Source organism: Gymnoscopelus braueri (assembly GCF_963280865.1).
Source record: "Gymnoscopelus braueri genome assembly, chromosome: 23".
In the NCBI taxonomy this organism is placed as follows: Eukaryota; Metazoa; Chordata; class Actinopteri; order Myctophiformes; family Myctophidae; genus Gymnoscopelus; species Gymnoscopelus braueri.
This window is the reverse complement of record NC_137625.1, coordinates 41,173,637-41,187,616: the sequence shown is the minus strand read 5'-3', so window position 1 is coordinate 41,187,616 and position 13,980 is coordinate 41,173,637. Positions and strand designations below refer to the sequence as shown.

The 13,980-nt window shown below is 43.6% G+C and overlaps 1 protein-coding gene across 1 annotated transcript; it reads left to right on the top strand.

Moving 5' to 3' along the window:
* Nucleotides 1-7,203: 7,203 nt before the first annotated feature.
* Nucleotides 7,204-8,277, top strand: LOC308079657 (kelch domain-containing protein 3-like; the record flags this gene model as incomplete). Its single annotated transcript, XM_080421208.1, has 1 exon — nt 7,204-8,277. One exon carries the CDS (start codon nt 7,204-7,206, stop codon nt 8,275-8,277), a length of 1,074 nt encoding a protein of 357 aa, XP_080277334.1.
* Between the last annotated feature and the right edge of the window lie 5,703 nt (nt 8,278-13,980).

Below are 13,980 nucleotides of genomic sequence, written 5' to 3'. Positions count from 1 at the left end.
TTTCGCCAACCCCACCTAGGGTATGGGCGGAATTAGTGTATCTTAACCACATGATGCTGAAACCAGTGTTGCCAGACAGGGACCCCTGTCACTGAACAAACACTCAATGATTACTATCACTATATAGAGCTATTTAACACTTAATTTACACCCCCTTTAAAGGGGAAATCCACCCATTTTCAATATTTAACTATGTCATTAATATAGCATAAAGGAGTTGTGTGGAAATAAGAAAAAATTAAAAAAAAAATTAACATTGCAAAAAAATGTAACATTGCAAAAAAATTTACATTGCAAATTACACTGTGATGACTCATCATGGTGTAATTTGCAATGTTAATTTTTTTGCAATGTTAAATTTTTTTGCAATGTTAATTTTTTTTTTAATTTTTTCTTATTTCCACACAACTCCTTTATGCTATATTAATGACATAGTTAAATATTGAAAATGGGTGGATTTCCCCTTTAACCACATGAACCCAAGCAACACTACTCTGGGCCGAATGTTCAGCAGAAATAGTAAGAGTAGCATCATTGTAACATACTTTTCACTTTTACTCAAATTTAACTTTACTTTTGGGCCCAAGCAACAGACAATTAAAATAATATATATACAAGGTTTCTGCCCAACATTAACGTTATAGTCAAATCTACTACTACTACAGTAGCTTGTAAATCATACTTTTGTCACTATTTTAGAAATAGGGCTTAAACAGTATGTACCTTTGTTTTATTGACCCCCCCCAATCTGTGTGGTATTATGTACAATAAAACTAACACAACTGTGGTTGTTTATGTATTTAGTCTATACCTGCTCTTTTATTGAGAAATGTTGATAGAGCAGGCAGGCTCTGTTCTATTAACTCAGTGGTAAAACATTTCAGCACTTGTGCAGGGGACTAGGGTTTGAATCTTGGGCACGACATGAAACGTACAGAGTGCAGCTTTGAGTGATTCAATCATAGAGTGGTCTTGAACGTTTAGGTGCTGGGTATCAGTCACCAAACTGTCTCTGTTTTTTGGGGGGCTTTGAACTGAAAATGTTTTGGGAACCCCTGGAACAGAGGGTGAAGAGAGTTCACCCAGGGCACCGCTGGTCACTGTACGCACACCACACGTGTCCGTCCACCACACACACACACACACACACACACACACACACACACACACACACACACACACACACACACACACACACACACACACACACACACACACACACACACATGAACCCGTCCGAACCCGCTTGCCATGCAAAACATCCAGGCATGCTAGGAATGCCCTCGTGCATTTTTCTAGACAGGCATTGTGTTGGCAGCCTCGTGGCACTCGACCCCCCCTGCCTCGCCATCAATTGGAGCGGTTGGGGAGGGGGGCTTTGTTATTGCTATTGCCCGTGGGGGGGGGGCGAGGCCCTGGCTCGGTTCAAAGAACCTATGAGCATCAGCAACATCCTACCTTCTTTCAACGGAGGGATACAGGAGCGCATTCCTGGCATTGTCATCTCACATAATGCTCTGATGCGGTCCATTCCCCCAACCTGTGGGCCGGGGCCGACTGGTGGACCGTGAGGGTATTGCAAGTGGGCCCCCAAATAATAATAACATGGGGGGAAAAACTAAAATAGAATAAAAATGACATTAAAACATTGAAAATTTGTTTTCGATAAACCGATAAATAGGAACAACACCAATAGGAACAACACCTTTGAGATATTCAAGTGGGCCCTGATCCAGAAAAGGTTCGGAATGGGAACCTCTGCTTTGGTGGAAAATATGGGGGGGAAAAGGTAGGGAAGAGAGAGCTCATCTGTCAATGTCACCATGTTGTGTTTCTTAAACACAGATCCCTCTGTTTCAGCGTAAAGCGATACGAGACGCTGTTTACCTGCCACCCTCAGGGAAATGCAGTTTGTGAGGCCAAAGCGCCTCAAAACGCCTTAATCATGAACAGTCAAAACCTCAACCCTGAAGAGAATAAAAATGGAAACAAATGCACCCATTTATTTGGTCATAATCTTCAGCGGTGCGTGCGTGGTTATGCATCATTTCCAGCAGCCTGTGTATTTACCTTATCGCTCAGCGCTAGGGCCTTCATGATAACAAGTCATATTAGCACCATATGTGATAGAGCCAGGTGGAATATAAGGGAGAGAGAGAGAGAGGGAGAGAGAGAGAGAGCGAGAGAGTGGGGGAAGGGGACAGAAGAGTAAGTATAAGTACATTTACTGTACAATTTGGAGGTACATTTACTTGAGTATTTCAATTTGTTTGATATGTTAAACTTCTACTCCACAACATCTCAGAGGCAAATATTGTACTTACTGACTCCACTACAGTACATTTTTATTTAATAGCTACTTTGCATATTACGATTACTAATACAAAACCTATATTATATGAACCAGTTAAGCTCTATTTTATACTACTTAGCCCTATTGTATAAGATAAATAAGCCGATATAAAATAGCTGATATGCAAGCTGTAGTTCGGCTAGTTTTAAATTTGGTATATTTTTAGGCCAATACTTTGTACTTTAACTAAAGTAAAATGTTGAATACAGTCCTTTTACTACTTGTAACAGAGTATTTGTTTACTGTGGTCTTGCTACTTTTACTTAAGTGAAACATCTGAGTACTTCTTCCACCACTGGGGAACGGGGGGTGTGGGGGGGGGGGGGGGGGTGATGAAACAAAGCACAACAGTGTTTTCGGGGGCTTCACAAGACATACGTTGTTCAACCCACAAACCCCCCATATGATGTGTGGTTTTGGAAGAGGTTGAATTGCTTTTCGCACCACAAACAGGTGTGTGTGTGTGTGTGTGTGTGTGTGTGTGTGTGTGTGTGTGTGTGTGTGTGTGTGTGTGTGTGTGTGTGTGTGTGTGTGTGTGTGTGTGTGTGTGTGTGTGTGTGTGTGTGTGTGTGTGTGTGTGTGTGTGTGTGTGTGATTTAGGGGAGAGAGACAGACATAGAGAAACTTAGAGGCAGAGAGAGACAGACATACAGAGAGAGACAGACAGACGGACAGAGAGACAGACAGACAGACAGACAGACAGACAGACAGACAGACAGACAGACAGACAGACAGACAGACAGGCAGAGAGACACTCAGAGCGACACTCAGAGCCGGCCTGGGTGATCCATGGTCAAAAAGCAACGCGGTGTGTGCTTTTAGATTAGTTGTACGACAATGTATATTGGGCCTACCATCCCTATTCTGGGGGGTGAAAATAGCTGATCTACAAGCTACAAGCGTGTCGCTTAGATCCTCTATTTTCAGCGAAAGTGTCGAGCTTTCTTTTACTTATGTTGCTGTAATCAGTGCTTCTCAAACTTTTTCATGTCAAGGACCCCCAAAAGGATATATATTCTCAAAATATTTTCTTCCAGGGACCCCCAGAAGCAAAGTGTTGAATTACAATTACAATTTTTCAAAAATAGCTGATCTACAAGCTCGTAGCGCTATGAGCTTGTAGATCTGCTATTTTTGAATAGCCAAAGTATAAAATAATGGTCATAGCTGAAATATAAAATGACACAGATGCGTTCCCGGATTGAATGGGTCAATTAGCTCAATTAGCTCAATTTCTTCATTCATACTGAGGCTTGTGTGTCTTTTGTTGAAGTGCTGCCGAGTCCCGGCTCCTCCTCATACGTGCAAACACTCCGCATTCTGCCAATAAATGTAAACCACAAGTGTAACGGCATCGTCCACGGGGACTTTTATCAATCAATGGCCAACACACTGTTTCAATTGTTAGCCGGCTGCGAGAAGAAAAAAACAACATCCTCCTCCGTGCTCTGCTGTGAGTTTGATGGTGAAGTTAGAAACAGGCCTTTGTTACGTAATGGCCACTCTGCCACTATATACTCCATCTGGGAGTCCTCCTAGCTTGGTGCAAACAGACGGGTGTGAGAGCGCGTATGTGGGTGAGAGCAAGATGTGGATTGGAGAGAGAGGAGCGAGGGAGTGAGTGTGTGTGTGTGTGTGTGTGTGTGTGTGTGTGTGTGTGTGTGTGTGTGTGTGTGTGTGTGTGTGTGTGTGTGTGTGTGTGTGTGTGTGTGTGTGTGTGTTTACCAATCCAAACAATCGCTTGAAACAGCACAAAGCATTTATTTTCTGATGGCCTCATTCATGGAAATTATTAACTTAAACGTTGTCAACAAATCCCACTTCCTGAATGAGCTCCAGTGTGTGTGTGTGTGTGTGTGTGTGTGTGTGTGTGTGTGTGTGTGTGTGTGTGTGTGTGTGTGTGTGTGTGTGTGTGTGTGTGTGTGTGTGTGTGTGTGTGTGTGCGTGCGTGCGTGCGTGTTTGTGCGTGCGCGCGTGTTTGTGCGTGCGCGTGTGTGCGTGTGCATGTGTGTGTGTGTCGTGTGGATGTGTGCTTGTATTACTATCATTGTGAGGGCCAAATGTGCCCACAAGTATAATAGAATTTGAGAAATACTGTAGACATTGTGAGGATTGTTTAAAGGTTCAAAACTGAGGCTCTGTGCATAACTGTAGTCCGGGGTCTCCAGAAGGTGGCATAGCGGTTTCCTGTTCCAGGTCATTTCCCCATAGCTTCGTTTGATTGGCTCGGCAGCAGGTTTGATAGTAGCAGGCTGGTGAGTGGGTGGCTCCGGCGCGTTCCTCCTCAGTGGAAATGGGTGCAATGTGTCCAAGCGCCCAGCCGCCCACTAACTGCATCTGGGCCAAAGCTGTCCCCTGATTTGGCCACAGTGAGACCAAGCCCCTGATTCTACGTATTATGTAAGCCTGCAGGATCACACTGTTAAGTGAGTTAAAGCCCTATTTTCAACAGTTTCAAAATTAATTTCAAAACATTTGAAAAGAGATTCAACATGTTTCCAGATCTGCTATTCTAGAAGAATTAACAAACTTGAATAATAAATATTTTTAAATCCCCTACAGTATTATAATGCCCAAAATAGGGTATTGTATCGTATGTATTATGTAGGCCTATTACTGATGAATTGAGTACAATGGACCACAATGTAAACAAGCCCCTGGGGCTTTTTGTGTTACCCTTTTAGCATAACCTTTGACTGTACTACCTGTGCTGTTAACAAACTGATTGAAAAAGTATTCAATCAATCAATCAAACAAAACTCTCAGCTCCTCCGAAAGCAATATATCTATATGTATATATATTTGAAACATATAATATAACATATAATTTAATATAAATCTTGTACGGGGGTCCCTGGCACAAAATATTTTTAGATGGGGTCCGTGGCCAACTACAGGCTAATTTGGGGGTCCTTGAAATGATGGAGGGATGAAACAGTAAGTAGAGTGTGGGAATGGAGACAGGAACTGATGACATGATAGATGGCTATGGTTTACCAAGAGCCACTGAACAGCGCCACTGTGTGTGTGTGTGTGTGTGTGTGTGTGTGTGTGTGTGTGTGTGTGTGTGCGTGCGTGTGTGTGCGTGCGTGCGTGCGTGCGTGCGTGCGTGCGTGCGTGCGTGCGTGCGTGCGTGCGTGCGTGCGTGCGTGCGTGCGTGTGCCGTGTGCGTGTGCCTGTGCCTGTGCCTGTGAGTGTGTGTGTGTGTGTGTGGCTGTGTGCACGTGTGCACGTGCAAGCCTTCAATTGCACGTTGAAGAAACGTGTGACATTACTCAATAGTGCCAACACTTCCACTTGAACCCACAACGGACCAGTATTATCTGGATCAGAGCCTGCAGGGCTGCATGCGTCCTATACCACCAGGAAAAGGACCTATAATAATGAGCTACCCGTGGCCTACAGTAGCTTGTGTAACTGCAGCGTGGATCAATGTCTTTTATCGCCACGTTGTAAAACTCGAGGGGTCCGGCAGCGCCCCGAGGCAAAGAGAGAAAGAAAGAAAGAAAGAAAAACAGGCACGAGGCTAAGTCAGCAAGGCAGTAGAAGAGAAAAAAAGAAAGGCATGCCGACCATGTCAACGACACTACGCGCAACCCAAGTATAAATCAGGGGAAACACTCTGCTGGATGAGTACTGTTTGTCTGCTGGCCTGGGGTGGTAGGGGGTGTTGACTGGGGGGGGCACTCATGCCAAGCACAACCTGACAGACATCTGGCTCGCCCAATCAATGACTGTCAATACTAGGGTGCAGGGTGTTAGCCTGAAAACCAGACGAATCTGCCAGTGCAACAAACAAAAAAAGCCCTCGGCAGATTAATCTGGCCCCGCTCGGTTGTGATTGGATTTAGCTGCCCTCGAAATTGTGGGGCACCAATCAGGGCCCTGTATGCAAATATGGGGCGGGTTTATCACCAGAGGCATTTTGTATAATGGTGTGTGTGTGTGAGGGGGGGGGCTTTCAGGTAGGAAGGGGTCAATGGGACCTAGCATGTGACATTAATGGTGCATCAGTGGTTCCCAAACTTTTCTGAATTAGGGCCCTCTTGAAAATCTCTAAAGCGTTCACGGCCCACATACTCCCTCAGCCAGCTCCACGGAAGAAGCCACATGGGAGTGGCATCCTGTGCCCCCTGCCCCCACTGCTCTTTTTTCTGTAAATATATATATTGATACTATTGCTGTTATTACCGATATGTAATGTATTATATGTTTTGTTGATGAATTGAGTAAAAGAGACTGGAAACAAGCTCCCAGGGCTTTTTGTGTTCTCATTTTAGCAGAGCTTTATTGACGGTACTGCCCTACAGTTAACAAACATGTAAAGTATTCAATCAATCAATCAATCAATCAATCAATCAAAGCCATTCAGCTGCCGTGTTATGTGGTCAGATTGTTCATTTTAATCATCAATCAATCGATTGCGTTCCGGCTTGAATCAGTGGAACCAACGTAGTATATACTTTAAGTTCCAATAGTCACAATGAAACCTCATTTGTTAAGGTTTTAAAGAAAGAATACCATGAATTTTTAAAATATTATATTGTCATTAAAATCTTGTGTTTTGCCAATTATTTGGGGGCCCCCAGGGCCTGCGTGGCACACACAGCTGCACACTCACAAACACACAAACACAGCATGAAATTGTATGCAACAGCTTGTAGTGGGATTGAGGAGACAACAGGCATCAGCTTCCCTGATTGGCCAACCCAACCCATCGGCTTCACGGATTGGCCGAGATTCATGTGACATCGTGCCAGCGTACCCATATAATGGCAGTGCGTGCATGCGTTCACATAACCAGACCCAAGGAATACATGTACGTACGAGGTTGAGTGCTGTTGTGTGAGATGTTGCAGTGGACGGTGTATCTCAAAGGAGAGCCAAAGAGATACCATAAGGCTGCTGTAGCAGTGGGGCACAGGGTGTACTCATTCGGAGGGTACTGTTATGACGAGACCTACCAGTACAACATGGGTCAGATTGACGTGCACATCTTCCACACCGTGTCTTTGCGCTGGAGGAAGTTGCCCCCGGTGACAGCCGAAAGTGGAGAACGTCCCCTCGAGGTTCCCTCCATGCGCTATGACCACACCGCCGTGCTGATAGAGGACACCATCTACATCTGGGGAGGGAGCAGCAAGGACACGAGGGAGGACAGCAACGTGCTTTATGCCTTTGACGTCGACACCCACAGATGGTTCAAGCCCGATGTTTCCGGGACTGTTCCGGAGGCGAGGTACTTCCACTCAGCCTGTATCTTGGGGAAGGTCATGTATATCTACGGAGGATGCACCCGATGCACTGACATCTACAAGTTGGACACCACCACAATGGTCTGGTCGTTGATAAACACTGGAAGCTGGCAGGCACCTGCTTCATTTTGGCATTCCGCCACCATCATTGGGACAAAGATGTTTCTATTTGGGGGCATAAGGCACCATGACGTGGACCCCTACCATAATATCAGAGTGTTTGACACAGAGACCAACAGCTGGCTGAGCATGCCTTCAGCACCGCTTCTTCCCGAAGCACGCTGGAGTCATTCAGCCTTTGCCTACAATGGAGAGCTGTACATATTTGGTGGCGCCACCCGGAGCTTCAATGATTTTTGGAAATTCAATCCAAAGACATTCTCTTGGGCGAAGGTTCATCTCAAGGGGAACGGCCCTTGTACCAGGATGTCTTTTATGTGCTGCTGCATGGTGGGAGACCGAATTATCCTATTTGGAGGATACAGCACACCCGATGACCTGTTCATCTTGGATTTAAGTCCCTGCCTGAAGACACTGTGCAAGCTAGCGGTTATTCAGTACCGTCTGGAGCAGTCGGAACTCCCTCATAACATCAGATGGGAACTGGCAGCCATGACTACCAACAGCAACAGAAAAAGGAACAGCCCACTAAAAAAGAAATTAATATAGCTGCAAGCAGCCATGATCGGGCTCCCGCACCTTTGTACACATCGGGACGAATGGCAGGTACCGTGCTGTTACCGGTGGAGCAAAACGATTCCAAACATAGGAGTAGTTTGTAAAAGTATCGAGACAATAACTTGCAGTTGCCAGTAGGTGATGTTAAGTCTATGATTGAACATTGGCCTATAGATTTCTTCATTCCGGGACTTTAATCAAACCTTTGGAGTTACAACAGTTTATTTTTTAAGTCCGACGCAGCGGTATTTCACATAAACTCATAATCTTCACAATCATTTCTAAAATTCTGACCACGCCATTAACTTCCATTTTATAAGATTAGGTTAAAGATTTCAAATATACAACTTGGCCTGGGTTTCAGTGTGATTACAGCCCCAATACTGACTTCCATTATAAATATTATTTGAAACTGGTGAACGTCACAGGAGTGCATATGGTGTGTGATATTATATGAAATTAAAGCTTACCATAAGCACAGTAATGGGTATTTAGTTCAGTGATTCTCAACCACTTAACCACTGACCACTTAACACGGCAGCGACTCAACTGCCGTGTTAAGTGGTCAGATGGGTGGGCCGTGTATTGTCGGAGCATGTTTATTTAATGATTATTTAATTAATTTAATGATAAATCAATAGGGCTGCAGCATAATAATAATATAAATATTTTTCATTTAATCATTAAAATCTTAATTTCTTTTGCCAATTATTTGGCAAAAATTGGGGGAAGGAATCCATGCCTCTGCTTTAGATTTCTTTCTGCCAAACCTGAGGAATTTAATACTGACGACAAGAGCAGATGGACAGCTGCAGTAGTTAAAGGTGACGATATTCTTTGTAAATATTTTTTTTGTTAAAAGGTTAACGCTACCTATTCTGATCATTGCCATAGAGTGTTTGTTCCATAACAGGGGTCTCCCCATCTCTCTAGCTCTTTAATAAACAGAAAATACATTTTCAGGTTGGATACCAATTGTATCCTTTTGGGAGAAGGATTTATTTATCCACTTTGATTTTGTTTCCTGTTGTCTGCTCATTTTTTGTTTCACCACTTCCAATTGCACATGTTGATCCTGTAACCAGAAAACACATTTTCAGGTCAGGATATACCAATTTGATCCAATCAGTTGTGAGGAGAAGTGCAGGCAGCCACAGAGATGACTGATATGACTCAATATGAGTTAAATACATTTTATTTAACGGATAATTACGATGTTACATTACATGTAACAACACAGTCATTGTGTTTCATTTTCCTCATGTCATAACCGGGTGGGGCATGCATTCCCAACTTACATCGTTCCGGCTTGCATCGTTCATGTCTTTTCTTTTGTATACACATATTTGTATATATATATTTGTATATAATTTTATTTATATTTTATTTTTTGTATGTTCTTAGAAACAACCTAATAATAATAAACCGATATATCCATTAGTTAGGGCAGTTGCGATCCAGTCCCCCCAAGTTGAGCCCTGGAGTAAGACCACAACAACAACAAAAAGGTCAAAACAGTGGTTGAAGTGAACGTGGCATGACCCTCACCCTGACCACAACCTGCCCTGTTTGTTGCATAACCACCAAGGAGAGACAGGGGTGGGTGGGGGGAGGGGGGGGGGTCATCACAAGTTAAGCCGTACCATCTCCTATACGCAGAGCTCTCCTGTGATCGCCCTTCCACTGGTCCCGTGCAGGGGTCCCGTCCCGTCCAGAGAAAACAGAGCTGTATGAGATGATAAGAGCCCAGGAAATGAGCTCCAGGGTTGGATTTGTTGAGTTGGATGGGGACAGGGGGGGATCCATATGACTCTGCTTTGGATATACCTCTCTCTGATCATTCATTTGTATGGCCGGTGAGGATATGTTGTATCCCTGCTCCTGGTCAGACTGAATTAAGCCGTTACGACCCGAGGCCGATTCTATAAACTATTTCATAATACAAAATTATTCAACATGTTTCAAAACACTTTCAGTTTTTTTTTAATAAAAAATAATCAAAAATAGCAGATGTACAAGCTCGCAGCGTGTGCTCCGAGCTTGTACATCTGCTATTTTTGAACAGCCAACGCTAAAATCTAAAATGGCACAGACGCTTTCCCGGCTGTAATGGGTTAAACACATGCATTTCCTTTTGGGAAATGTAGACTGGTTATGTTTGATATTTATATTGTGATAATTGTAACAATTACTATTTAATTAAGAGCGTATGTTAGCCACACCCCTGGCATAGTTATTTTTCTTTATTCATTATTATATTATTATTATTATTATTATTATTATTTTTTTTTAAATAGCAGATCTACAAGCTTGTGACGCGTTGTGAGCTTGTAGATCGGCTATTGTCGGCGAAGAGATTAAATATGTACAGATCAACAACAAAAAAACGGCGGGGGGACAAAGCACATTTGTTGACCCCGGTCAACAAAGTATACAGGGGTTTAAGTGGTTAAAGGAGTAATAATGAGTAACTTGATCAATGCTGGTGCTGTTGTCCTGTGCTGGGACAGGCTGCTGTTTGAGTTCACTGCAGTGACTACCTGCACATGAACCTTCAGAAGAGAATCGCCACGATGCGTCGGCTAGACCGCTTGTTAACCCATTAAAACCGGGAAAGCATCTGTGTCATTATAGATTTAATAGCACATCGGCTATTCACATCGGCTATTCAAATCACGCTATGAGCTTGTAGAGCTGCTATTTTTGAAAAATCGGTGAACATTTGTGCAAATCTTTGAATATATCCACAAGTTTCCTAAAGGTCATGGTGGGCATCACTTCCTGTCGATTTGATCAGGTATCAGGGATCAGGGATCAAATTGACAGGAAGTGATGCCCACCATGGCAAACTTGTGGATATATTTTTGGAAGCAAACGTTTTTAACTCAAATCTTTGCTTCTGGGGGTCCCTGGAACAAAACATTTTGAAGTGGGGGTCGGCGGCCAAATACAATTTCGGGGGTCCTTGACATGAAAAAGTTTGAGAAACACTGATATAGCAACATTTTCTGAAAAACTTGTTTTTCAGAAAACTGTTTAGAAGGCATTTGAGTCAGGCACTGACTCAGGGTCTTAAAGGGAAATACCACTCATTTTCTAAATTAAACTATATGTCTTTAATACACCTTAGAACTGATGTGTGGAAATAAGAAAAAAGCCCCCCCCCCCCTTCTATGTTGCCTAGAACTGGATAATTGATTGAGGTCATGTGGTCAGTGACATACAAAGTGTACCTTTGGCTGAGGGGGCGGAGCCAAAACCCACCTGTGCTGCTGAGCCAGGGAAACAGGGCTGAGTCGATAAAAATGTTTTCATTTAGTGGAGCTTCCCAGCATGTATGTACCTGAACAGTGCATCTAAGTGACAAATAAGTGACACGCAGCATCAGTCGGTAATGTTAAAAAACAACAACATCCCAAGTCAGTAATATCGGGGTCTTGAATTTCAACAGTTACATTAATACAATTACAAAGTCAGCCTATAGATGGGTTTCCGCGCGACGTCATCACAGAGCAGAGTGCGCAATCTGCGCATGCTTGGGGTAGAACGAACCGGAAGCGCCCTTCACTCTGTTGTTTTGTTCGGGATTTAGATAGGCATAATGCTGCTATTATAGGCATAATAGGCATAATGCTGCTATTAAATACAAACAGATCCAACTTCCGACAAATCATTTTTATTGAGTAAAGAAGATATTACAAACTGCATAATTTAATCTACTTTAATTAAACCCGGTGAAGACCATTTATTTTATGAATGTACAATGGCCAGAGCTGCTGCGGGTAATAGCGCCCTCTACAGGCTCGTCCCTCCACTGCGCGCGCATCATCCTCTCATGTTTACAAACAGGAAACCCATCTATACTGTCACCTTGAGAATATACTCATGTATATCTCAGGAGGATTTAGAAAAAATCATCATCAGTTTCCATAGACTCTAAGCCTACTCACCTGTGTCATGTTTTCCCTAGCCCAGTGGTTCTCAAAGTGGGGCCCAGGGACCCTCTGTGTTCCTTGCGGGGGTTCCAAATGGACCCTTACAGGTCTGTAACTTTGAGAGCGTTTTCTATTAAATAGAAAGGACGTTCACGAGACCTGCCGTCAGACAGCGCCCATTTAGGAAACTATTTGTATGTAATTTGTGTACCATTTCGCCTCTAGTGTCTAAAATTGGGATGGCGAAGCTTCCTAAATATCCACCATCTTTGATAGCAGTCAGAGATTGTGGAATCGTTGTCTGGGTATGTGAGACTATACACCCTGACACTCTCAGGTCATCTGGGACAGGTCTGCGGTGGTCCGAGGGGTCTAAAGCTGGTATTTTCTGTGGAGTGTGTGTTGGTTTGCCTGAACCATAGAGCCATGGGGAGCACGGGCTCGAGCCCCACAGTTAACCATGTGAGCATGTTAATATTTTTTAAGTGAACTTCAAGCACTCATTTAAGCACCCGAACGCACGCAAACGTAGTGGAAAGAAGACTATGGCCATTGGCCAATACATAATAAAAAAGGTGGGGTGGCCCATACTTATTTCTAGATGTCCATCAGTGCCCCCCTGGACAAAGATGTCTGTATATGACTTAATTTACCAAAACAAACAGTAGTGTCGCGTCCACTTTTGCATCTGTTGTCATCGCATATGAGATATGGAACATGACTTAGTATGCCGCTCACGAGGAGGATTTATCTGTGCTCCCCCATTCAAAATCAAAGTTAGGCACGCCTGTCCATCCCAACACACACACACACACACTCACCTCCAAGTCTGTTTACACCCTGCAGTGTCAACACTGCGCAGTAACTACGGCAACGTGCTACAACAGCGTTGCTTCAGCCACCGTTTTACAGCTGTTGTAAGGGCTGCTTTTTATTTTTTTACAGTGAAGGGGGGTCAGGAAAAGACCCGTGACTTTGAAGTCCCAGCCAGCAGTGTCAGAGTGGAACCTGCCTTTGATGTGGTGTGAGGGCAACTAATAACGTATTGTGTGTTGCTGTGCAGGTGTTAAAAATAAAAGCTTTGCCGTACAAATTGCTGCCCGATTAGTGGAAACAAATCTGTTAACCGTGTTACAGGAAAACCAATATACTTTGTCGTAAAACAAATAGCGGAAAATATTTGTGCTATTTTAGAACATTTTGAGAAAAAAAATCATTTTGGGAACATTTAAAAAAAGATTGCGGGTGTAGAGGGATTTATATATATTTGGCTGCGGACCCCAATCTGAAAATATTACGTGCCAGGAACCCATAAGACAATATTTGTGTTCCAAACTCTTCACAACTTTTCAAGATTTTTCAAAATCTTTCGAAAATAGCGGCTCTATATTAGGCCTACATGTTTTCGAATAGCTGAATTACAAAGTAGGGTTAGAGTGCTTAAACTGATCTTGATGCTATAATAACTAATTGTGCTGGGGATCCCCTGGAACCCTCTAAAGGACCCCCGGGGGCCTGCAGACCCCATTTTGAGAACCACTGGTCTACGGCCCTGTGTTTGCTGGGTAGTCTGTCAAACAAATCCAAGATGTTGTGAAGGTGGAAGACAGTCCCTCTCCTTCTGGAATAAAACCTGGTGGAAGTTCAAAGTCACAGTCTGTCTTCTGTCAGTCCTGATGGCTGTGAGAGATCAGAGGCCAGAACATACAGTCGCAAAGAGCTAACACACACACACACACACACACACACACACACACAC